General features: G+C 54.0%; 2 protein-coding genes across 2 annotated transcripts; both read left to right on the forward strand.

Moving 5' to 3' along the window:
* Window positions 1-209: 209 nt before the first annotated feature.
* On the forward strand, window positions 210-1,187 carry H1-0 (H1.0 linker histone). The gene has a single exon (XM_071549858.1). It carries the CDS (start codon window positions 429-431, stop codon window positions 996-998), a length of 570 nt encoding a protein of 189 aa, XP_071405959.1. The 5' UTR covers window positions 210-428; the 3' UTR covers window positions 999-1,187.
* Window positions 1,188-2,580: 1,393 nt separating this feature from the next.
* GCAT (glycine C-acetyltransferase) lies at window positions 2,581-8,124 on the forward strand. Its single transcript, XM_071551751.1, has 9 exons — window positions 2,581-2,827; window positions 2,916-3,046; window positions 3,640-3,741; window positions 4,251-4,397; window positions 4,700-4,854; window positions 6,177-6,259; window positions 6,620-6,791; window positions 7,212-7,333; window positions 7,771-8,124. Exons 1-9 carry the CDS (start codon window positions 2,626-2,628, stop codon window positions 7,920-7,922), a joined length of 1,266 nt encoding a protein of 421 aa, XP_071407852.1. The 5' UTR covers window positions 2,581-2,625; the 3' UTR covers window positions 7,923-8,124.
* The last annotated feature ends 2,742 nt before the right edge of the window (window positions 8,125-10,866 follow it).

Consider the following 10,866-nt stretch of genomic DNA (forward strand, 5'->3'; position numbering starts at 1 on the left):
TGAGTGCCCCCACTCAGTGTCCCCTCCAGCTGCTTGCTCTTCACTGACCCTCTCTGACCTCACCAGTGTCCCTCCTTGTTCTCATTCAGTGTTTCCCCCAAACACTGTTGTTGATCCCGCACTGTCCCTGCCTGTCCCTCTCGGCGGGCGTGGCAGGGGACACGCGGGGACACCGGCGGCGGGTGGCGCGCGCGGGGCAGTTCTCTCCGCGGTCCGCACCGCGGCTTTAAAGGGAGCCCGCGGCGGGCGCGGCCGCAGAGGCACCGGCGGGGTTACCGTAGGCAGCGCGGCACCGGCTGTGCTGTGGCTTCACACACCCACCGCTGCCTTCCAGCCTCTCCCCGGCCAGGGGCGGGGGTCCCCGGCCAGGCGGACCACGCTTCCCACCGTGAAGGCATAGCGGGGCATCGCGGAGCAAAGCACTCGCCATGAGCGACAGCCCGATCCCAGCCCCGGCTCCGGCCACCAAGCCTAAGCGGGCCCGCTCGGTGCGGCGGCCAGCAGCCCACCCCACGTACACGGACATGATCACCGCAGCCATCCGTGCCGACAAGAGCCGCGGTGGCTCGTCCCGACAGTCCATCCAGAAGTACGTGAAGAGCCACTACAAGGTGGGCCAGAATGCCGATGTCCAGATCAGGCTCGCCATTCGACGCCTGCTCGCTGCTGGAGTCCTCAAGCAGACCAAAGGGGTCGGTGCCTCTGGTTCTTTCCGTCTAGCCAAGACCAGCAAGGCAAAGAAGTCCCCGGCCAAGAAGAGGAAGAAGGCGGCCAGGAGATCCACTTCACCCCGGAAAAGAGCTAGGTCCAAGAAAGCCAAGTCACCAGCAAAGAAGCCCAAATCTGCCACCAGGAAAGCCAGGAAGAAGTCAAGGTCCAGCCCGAAGAAAGCCAAGAAGCCAAAGACTGTTAAGGCCAAGTCGCTGAAACCCAAGAAGGCAAAGCGGTCAAAACCCAGAGCCAAGTCCAGTGCCCGGAAATCGCCCAAGAAGAAGTGAGAAGTCTAGAGGCATTTCGGTACTCTCCCTGTTGGTTCTGTAAATAGCTGTTGCCTTTATTTTTACCCCTTTCTATTGCATTTTATAAAGAATTGATCTATTCCTGAATGAAAATCGCTAAAATAAGGCAGTTAACAAATGAAAAAAAGGAACATCTTTGTTATGGAGAGTTTCCATTTTTAAGAGTTACTGGTCTGGGTTTTTATTTTGATGTCTCAGAAATTTCTTGTGTGTATTGTCTTTGGGTTTTTTTAGTGCTGGGCTGCTTGTTGTGCGTTGGGAGTGATGGTGATGCCGATGCTGTGTGTCTCTTGGGGCTGTACAGAATTTCACAGAAACCAGACTCCTGGGGGGTTGTGTGTTTGCTGGGGCCAGGCAAAGACTCTGTCCACATTGGTGGGGAAGCAGGAACATATGGCTGTGAAAACCACAGCCTTCCCTTGGAGAAGGAAAAGGGGCTTCCTCCTCAGCACCAGGTCCCCACCATAAGGATAAGGGGAGGCATGTTGGGCTGCTGGATGTGAGGTCTGGCTGGTGCTGGAGATAACCAGCAGCCAGACAGGCAATGGGGCTGCCTGCCTGCCTGCAGAGCTGCCTCAGCACAGCTGGGTGGTGGCAGGGGTGGGATGGAGGAGGTGGAATGGGGCCAGAGTATGTCCACATCGACTTTCAAGAAGTTGGAGGTGCCCATCAGGTGGGAAGTGGGATCACCCTGGGTAGAAAGGACAAACATGGCTATAAGTGGCTTTGCTCCCTAGAGACAAACATCCTGATCACAGCAGTGGCAGCTCTGTAGGTAGGCTGGGGTGGGCAGCCAGGGCAGAGTAAGGCAGGATTGCTGGGCTTGGCGCTGCTGTCACCCAGGGCTCTGGCTTTGTTCCTAGTCAGGGCTGGCAGGACTCCAGGGCTTCCCTGCCAGAACTCCTCCCTGAGCAGGGCTGGGTGATCCTGACAACTAGGGCTGGCAGGGAGCCTGTGGGATGGCCCTGCTGCTCAGCAGGGTCAGAGCTTGAGGCAGGAGTCACCTAATCCTTCTCGGCTAGCAACACCTAACAGTGGATTATTGGTTGCCTCAGCTGGATGCACCCAATCCTACAGACCCTTCATTCACTATCCGCAGTGGTGGATACCCATAACCCACCTAGCTGTGAGGATCTAAGTCCCCTGTTCTGAGGACCCCAAATCCCTTAGATGGAGGCACCTTGGGCTTGTTGATCCTTAAGGTCCATGATTTGCTGTTGCTCCAAAATCCCAAAACCCCTCGCGCCCTAATACATGATGCCCTAAATACCATGGATGCAGTTTCTCTAGAATTCCTCAGACTCCGAGCATCCCAAATCGCCTGGTTTTGAGGTGCCTAAACGCCTTGGGACAAGGCCTCTCCTCCAAAGAAGATGTCAAACGCACCCAGGAGAAGCTGCAGAAGCGCCTTCAAGGCTCACAAGTCCCGGCGCCTCCCGCACCGCTCCGCCCCCTCCATTCCCCTTCCCGCCCCGCCCCGCCCCGCCCGGCGGGGGGCGGTGTCCCGACGGCCAGTGGCCATTGGTCACTAATTAAGCCGTGGTTAATTAACGTCGCTTGGCCGGCGAGGCCCCGCCCCCGGGGCGGGCTGCACTAGAGCCGGGAGATGTGGCGGGCGGCGGCGGTGCGGGTGCTGCGGGGCGGCGGGGCCGGCGCTCCTCGGGCCGCGTCCGGAGCGGCGGCGGCTCAGCTCCGGCAGCGACTGGAGAGCGAGCTGGAGGACATCCGAGGCGCCGGCACCTGGAAGAGCGAGCGGGTCATCGCCTCCCGACAGGGTCCCCACCTGCGCCTGACGGGCGGTGGAGGAGGTGCGTGCTGCGGGACGCGCCGCGTGGAGGAGGGCTCTCGGTCTCTTTCCCCGGTACGATGGCCCTGCTTCTCTCGCTGTTCCCGCAGGGATCATCAACTTCTGCGCCAATAACTACCTGGGCCTCTCCAGCCACCCCGAGGTGATCCGTGCCGCCGTAGAGGCCCTCGAGAAGTTCGGCGCTGGGCTCAGCTCCGTCCGCTTTATCTGCGGTACCCAGGTACCGGGCAGCATCCCCTGCACCGCGGTAGGCTTTCGCAGGGTGTCCACGTAGCCTCCCCTCTCGGCACTCGCGTGGGTGCACAGGCCTAAGGTACACGTGGCCAGATAAAAAGAGTCTGCTTAGTCCTCACTAGCCAAAGATCTGGAAATATGCCAATTTAAACCATTACAACACCTGAGTGAGCAAAAAACTAAGCACCCCTCTGAATTAATAAAGTTAATGTCTTTTTCCCTCCCTTGTGGGTTAAAATTACAGTGAACTTGACTTGAAGTGGGTCTGTCAGACCCACCCAGGTTTATCCCTGATGGAGCCCTTTCAGAGTGTTGGCTGATTAAGTGCAAAGAAAACTCAGAGCTGCTCCCCTGTGCATGGGGAACTTGGAGTTTCCCTGCTGAGCTTTTGGCATCCAAACCCATAGTGGTGTTTTAGGACTGCATTTGCTGAATACCACTAACTTCTCCCACGCACACACACCTTTTCTGGATAAAACCTGGTTGTTTCCTCCCCTTGCAAGTCAGCATTTAATAGCAGCAGGCAGGCAAGAACTTGTGCTGCTCCACCGCAGACTTTCACTCTGCTTTTCTCTGTAGAGCATACACAAGGACCTGGAGGAGAAGATTGCACGTTTCCACCAGCGGGAAGATGCCATTCTCTATGCCAGCTGCTTTGATGCCAATGCTGGTATCTTTGAGGTTCGTAGGGCTTCCCTTGGGTTGTGTGTGGAGGAGGGAGGTGCCTGCCATGCCTTCCAGTGGCTCTGATGTGAGCTCTGTGCACGGGAAAAGGTGGCAGTGGCTGGTGGTGAAGGGCCCTGACTTGGGACCCTTGGATTGGGGAAGCCATGCAGAGGCATTTAATCAGCCCTCACCTCTCCTGTCACACAGTGAGCTCCAGCTTTTGGGAAGGACTCTTGTTTCCTTCATCTGTATTCCCCCTTAAAGTGCAGGTGAGAGAAGGGGTGATCCACCAAGCTTGCTAGGGAAAGGGACTGGTTTTGAGCTCAGAAGCCACAGGCAAGAACATGGCCTAAAGAAATCAAGGGATAAGGTGGCTGGGAAGGGAAGTGGAAAGTTTAGCAGTGCCAGGAGAGACGTGACAGCTGCGATAATTTGCTGCCTTGTTCTCTGTACTGTGAGAGGCTGGAAGGTCTCAGTGAGGTGGCACACTGGAACAAAGGATCCTTTCTGTTTGGCATGGACAGGCCCTGCTTACTCCAGAGGATGCAGTGCTGTCAGATGAGCTGAACCATGCCTCCATCATCGACGGGATCCGCCTGTGCAAGGCCAACAAATACCGCTACAAGCACATGGACATGCAAGACCTGGAGGCCAAGCTGCAGGAAGCACAGGTATGGAGGTCTGCTCCTACCCCAACACAAGGACACTCACTTAGCTGTGCTACCTGTGCAGTAACCAGCCCTGAAGGATGAGCTCTGACTTCTCCCATGCAAATAGGCGTTGTTTTTGCTGGCAGACACAGGTAAGCACACACAGGCAAGGTGGCAGAGCAGCTGGATGCAATGCAAATCCTCCCCATGTCAGTTAGATACATCCAGTCCCTGCAGGAGTTACAGTATGTCCGGATCTCCTTCGCCAGCCCCTCTCCTGTGTGAGATCCTAACCCCTGGGAGTGCCTCTTTCCCTCTAACAGAAACATCGTCTGCGGCTGGTGGCCACTGACGGTGCCTTCTCTATGGATGGTGACATCGCACCCCTGAGGGAGATCTGCCAGCTGGCCCAAAAGTATGATGCCCTGGTCTTCATTGATGAATGCCATGCAACAGGCTTTCTGGGACCCAATGGCCGGTAAGTAACTGTTTCAACCCTGTTTCTTCCCCCTGCCCTGGCTATTTCTGAAGCAAGGCCAAAGGTGCTGATGGCCAACATACTTTTGTGTGAGGACATCTTGGGCCACCATTTCTTGAGGGCTTTGTACCTCCCCTTTGGGGCATCTGAGGGCATTGTAGGGGATACTTTAGCAATGACCCATTCCAAAGTGACAGCTGCTCCTCAGTGTGTAAGGGATGGTGTGACCATCTCATCTGCCTCTCCTGGTAAACAGTTGGGACTTCCTGATTTTCAAATCCTTCTTCTCTTGGATACTGATTTCAGATTCTTGGGTTTGTGGAGCTAGATTGCACAGATTGATTAGTTTCATCAGGGCAACTTTTGCCTTCATCTCCTGGAGATCCTCCACATGCTAAGAAATGCACTTGATGCAGGTGTTTGCCAAAAAGGGATGCTTCATGTGTTGTTTTGAGAACTAAGCAAAGAAACCTGCCTCATTTAGTCACCAAGCCCACAGCAAATGTTTCATCCTGCATCAAAATGATGGTGCAAAATGCATCTATTGAGAGAAGGGATACCACTCCTGATGATATTTCATCAATAATGAGAGGTAGCTGAACTCTAACGTATTCCAGACCCTGTAGTTGGTACTGAACTTTATGAAATTTAAGTCATCATAAGGAAGGAATCATATGTCTGTTTTGTAATCTTCCTTCCTTGGGGCATGGTTGCCATCACATGGGTTGAGGTAGACCCTGTCACTCTGTCCCAGTGGTCCTTGTGGTCCCACCATCTGCAAGAACATCTGTTTGACTGCACTGAGGTGTGTAAATGCACAGTGGCTTGAGGAAGAGGGGACAGTTACTGACTGCTTCATGAATTGTGCTAGTCTGGATGTGAACCTGGTGGTGTTGTCTACAGCACTGTGTTTCAAGACAGCTCACAGCTGAATGGCCATGCCCCATCTTGTCTTTTTGGGCTGAAGGACATGAAGCTGCAGAGCACATTTGCTACATCTGGTTAGTTCCACTACTGAAATCTACATCAACAGCTGGTGTTTTGTTTGGACTATTAAACTTCTATGTGGGAAGTTTGAGTACTCTCCCCTCTGTAAGGGAGAAAGAACCCATGCTCTCACTTTGCAAGGTGCCATCTTAGCCTTTCTGCAGGAAAGGAAGGTCAACACTTGGGTTGTACTATCATAGGGGGCTGTTCCTCATTTTCCTGAAGGGGGACACACCAGGGACCTGGCTGGTGGTGCTTTGTTTCCCTGGAGGCATCAGGCAACTTTCCTAGTGTGTGCTGTCACAGCTGATAACATGACATTCCTTTTTCTACAGGGGTACTGATGAGCTCCTGGGAGTGATGGACAAAGTCACAATTGTCAATTCCACCCTGGGAAAAGCTCTTGGAGGAGCTGCAGGTGAAGACATTTTCCTGTTCAAGATCCTTCATGGCCTTAAGAGCTCCACAGCATCGCATTTATGTTTCCTTCCTTTACCTAATGATACAGCAACAAATGCATGTTGTCCACTTCTGCTGGTGGCATGAGGCTTAGTTTGTTACTCTGCTGCAGGGTTAAGGGAGATCCTGCCATGTGCTTTTTCCACTATCATCTTCCACATGCGTTTGCTTGTGGTGTCACAGTGGCAGAAAACTTTGGTCAAAAGGCCTGGTTTGTACTGAAATTCCTGCTGTAGGGGCCAGGTTGGCTTTATTGAGAAGTCCCACTGAACAGGTCACCCTGGGATGCCTTGTCCAATTCTCTCTCCTCCATCTGCAGGCGGGTACACAACTGGTCCCAAACCCCTCATCGATTTGCTCCGCCAGCGTTCCCGCCCGTACCTCTTCTCCAACAGCCTGCCCCCCGCTGTGGTGGGCTGTGCATCCAAGGCCCTGGACCTGCTCATGGAAAGCAATGCCATTGCAAAGTCCATGGCTGCCAAAACACAACGGTGAGGGGGCTGTATTGGGGTGGGGGCAGGGACAGCTTCCTTAGGAATGGGTTGTCCATGTGTACTTATTCACCTCCCCCTCCCCTCATGGTGATAGCCGTGAAGGTAGTTTGTAAGTCAGAGCTCTGGGGTGCTCAGGCTAAGCTGCAGGATGTGCCTGTGTGTCGGACAGATGTGCAGGCAGATCTGTCACTTTCTGGATGCTCTGTGTGCTGAGACACATCTGCCCCTCAAGGATCTGGGGTCCCAATTTGCTGAGCAGGATGTGGCAGGAGGTCACTCCAGGAAGAGAGATCTCTTCCCCACAGAAGATGCACAGTGAGACAAACCTTACCCAGGGCTCCCTGGGGAAAGAAAGGCAGCAGTTCCTGAGCACAGGGGTGATGAGGTTTTTACTCATCCTCTTGTTCTCTTCACCAGGTTCAGAAGCAAGATGACAGCAGCCGGCTTCACCATCTCAGGAAAAGACCACCCTATCTGTCCAGTCATGCTGGGGGATGCTCGTCTGGCTTCAGTGATGGCTGAGGACATGCTTAACAGAGGTGAACCAGGGAAGAGAGCTCTGTATGCAGACACATTCCCTGAGGGAAGGGACAGTTGGTGGTGATGCCAGCACCAGCCCTCCTGAAGAGGATGTTCCAGCATGAAGTCTTAAATTTAAAGTCATCATAAGGAACTTCTCCGCTCCCCAGCTGCAAATGTCCTCCTGATCTCCCTCAGATGCTGTTGGCTTCACCTTATTTGTTGGGGAGGGGGTTTAAATTGGTGCTCTTGTCCTGCCATGCTGGACTTCATCCCTGTCACTGACCCTAACTCTCATTTCTGTGCTTGGAAGCAGATGGCCCTTAAAAGCTCTGAAGCCTAGAAGTGGTTGTTGAGAGGGGATGGAGGATCCAAAAGCCTTTCTATCACCCAGTACCCATCAGCCTGCCTCCCTCTCTCCCAGCCAGTTCTGACTCTCCCTGTGTTTTCTTGCCAGGTATTTATGTCATTGGCTTCAGCTACCCTGTGGTCCCCAAAGGAAAGGCCCGCATTCGGGTCCAGATTTCAGCTGTGCACAGCGATGAGGACATTGACCGCTGTGTGGAAGCCTTCACTGAGGTGGGACGGAAACACGGAGCGCTGCCTTGAGTGGTCAGCAAACACCTCCTCTGGCACTATCCCTGCCCACAACCAAGTGCCTCTGCTGGGAGAAAAAGCTAGAACAGCATGCTGCCAAAAGCAGGACCAATCCTGAAGGCATCACACGCTGGAGGAGGCTGTGGCTGTTGCAGTGTGCTGGCAAAGGCACTGGCAACCAGCACTGGTGTCATTAAATGTGTCCTGCAGTGCAGCGGATTTTGTCTGCCTCTTATTTTCTCATCCAGAAGCTGCACCCCATCCCCATCCTGGTGTGCTTGACCACACACTCTTCCCTGAAGCCTCAATACAGATGCTGAAGCTCTGCAGTTCCTGCTCTTTCCTGCTGATGGAAATACAGCTTTGCTGGTGTGCCCAAGGCTGCCTGCTTCATCTGCTCTCATGTGGCTCCAGCAGCATCACTGGCAGATCTGCCTGCTGCAAATCCCCACACAAAGGCAGGAGTGTTTTCCAAGCCCTTTGCAACCCATGCCACTGGCAGCTGGTTAGGGAAAGAGGACATGGGCCAGTCAAAACTCCTTTCTCTCCTTCTTGCTCTCAGGTGTTAGATGTGGGGCTTGTTTTGTCACCAGAACCAGCTGTAAGGCTTTGCCAGTTGCTGTGATGCTCCCAAGCCTGCCCTGTGAATGGCATCTTGCCCCAGAGAGGCCGTCAGGCAGCAGGCAAGCTGAGGTGGCAGAGGCCAGCAGCATGGCAAGAGCATCTGCATGTGTCTGGGGCTGAGGCCAGGGGCAGAGCAGGTGGCAGAAACGTGTGATTTTTCATGCATCAGGCTGGAATCTCTGGTTTTGTTCCTCCAAGCTGTGCTGGCAGAGCATTTCAGCAGGAACAAGTGGGTCCTGGGCATCTCTCGGGATTGCTTTGTTTGCATCACTTTTGCTCCACATCAGAAGTCATGCGTGTCCTGCCACTTGTCCAAGTGCTGAGTGAGTACCTGTGGGTGGAGACAGATTCCAGCTGAAATGGAGTATTCTGTGCATGGGTGCTGGGGCACTGGGTCACATCAGGAAAGACCTGCTATGAAATTGCTACATGCCATTGGGAATTCAGGGAGCAAGCTACAAGGCAATAGCATGTCTGACCTGAACGAGAACAACTGCAGAAAAAACCAGAAATTAATCTGGGGTTGCAGAGGGCAGGGGAGAAACACATTTTCAATAGGGCTGCAACCAGATCTTGTTGGAACAGCTGGTAGGGTAACTGCTTGCTGATTTTTTTAAATTTGCCTCCTGATAAGCTATGATATGGAGTTCCCTTTCTGTGGCACCAGGCACTACTTGCAGTGCTGCAGATCCTTTTCAACAGACAGTATTTTGGCATGGGGAACACAATGGGAAAAGGGTAGGAGAATGTGTTCAGGGCCCTCTTGCAACCTGGAAGAGTTGAAGCTTAAGCTGGATGCACTCTGGTACATGGGGGTTGAGAGCCTAAATTGAATCACTGTTGTTTGGAGATCAATGCATGTGCATCCCCCTCCTTACTCCTCCCAACCTGCACACCTCCACTGCACACCTGTACCATGTTCCCTTGCACCTGTCTCCTGGCGGGCCCCCAGCCCTGGTCTCCCCCCTCTCCTCTGGCCTTCTGCATGCAGCCCTGCTGACGTCTCTGCTCTGCTCCAGGCAGCCAACCCAAGCAGTTTAACCCTGCCCCAGCTTTGAAGTCCTCCTCAGTGGGAGAACAGCCATACAGATGTCTCACTGCTCAGCTGCAAGCCAGAGCAGCAGCAGCAGCCCCCCTCCTTTGATGCACACAATTGTTCCTGTGTGCACACGTGGGCTCCCTCCTCCTCCTCTTCTCACCTGGCGCATTGACCAACCTCTCCCCTCCATATCTCTCAGGCCCCTTGGCAGCCAACTCCCTGCCCTCTGTTCTGTCTCTGCCTGCTTCAAGGCCAAGCTCTGCAGCATGCTACAGAGCTGTCTGAGGAGTGCTGGAGCTCTGGGAAAGCAGGAGGGTCAGATGATGGCACACTGGAAATGAATAATGCAGCACCCATCGACTGTGGGCACCATGTTAATATTGCATTCTCAGGCAAAGCCTCCAGCTCTTTATTTCTTCTTTCTAGGCCTCCCAGCCTAGATCTGTTCTATGCAGCTTTTAGCCCAGAAAGCGGAGGACTTTTCGCTGGGTTGAATGTAGAGGAAGACATCACTTTTCAAGGATGCAATTCCCAGCCCAGGCTCCCTGACCCACCCCAGACCTCATATGCTGCTCTGGCAGTCCTGAGTCTGGAGCTGTCACCTTCTACACAGATGAAGGGATAGGTGAGGGATTCATGTATCTCACCCATTTTACCTCGGAGTAGGAGATTGTCCTATCCCATCCTATTTCCATATGCACCCAGCCCCACAGATGCTTGCAGCCCTGGGTCCCTGCCTATGCCTCACTTCTATCCTTGCTAGGCTGCCTTGTTGCAGTCCCAAAACTGCTCCTCTGCCTGCTGATGCTCTGCAGCCTCCCTTCAGATCACTGATTCCACTCTGATCTGTGACCCACCTCCCTGTACCCCTCCCCTGCTGGCATTCCCCTACCCTCTCTCCCCACCCACAGCCCTACCCAGGCAGGCAGGGATGCCCCAGCCTGGACTGAGCCTGCTGGGGCTGATGCAAACGGGGACTGAACCTGTTGTTCAGTGCCACAATTTTCCCATCCCACATCCTTTGCTGGAGCTAAATGCTGCTCCAGGGCCTCCACTAACACTAATGCCTCCATGCATGGGCGAGGGGTGAAGCAGCTGCATCCCACCCAGGAGTTTTGGCAAGAAAGAGCAAAGACAGCAGCATTCCCACTTCTTTTCTGGAGGTTTATTTCTCCATTTGGGGATTATCCTCCCAGCTCCGAGGGTGAGTCCAGTCAGACTCTTGCCTTTTCAGGCCTTTTGGATGCAAAAAACAAGTACCAGGGGGTCCCTCCGTAGCCCTCTGCAGTCCCC

Source organism: Pithys albifrons, chromosome 3 (assembly GCF_047495875.1).
Source record: "Pithys albifrons albifrons isolate INPA30051 chromosome 3, PitAlb_v1, whole genome shotgun sequence".
Taxonomy (NCBI): domain Eukaryota; kingdom Metazoa; phylum Chordata; class Aves; order Passeriformes; family Thamnophilidae; genus Pithys; species Pithys albifrons.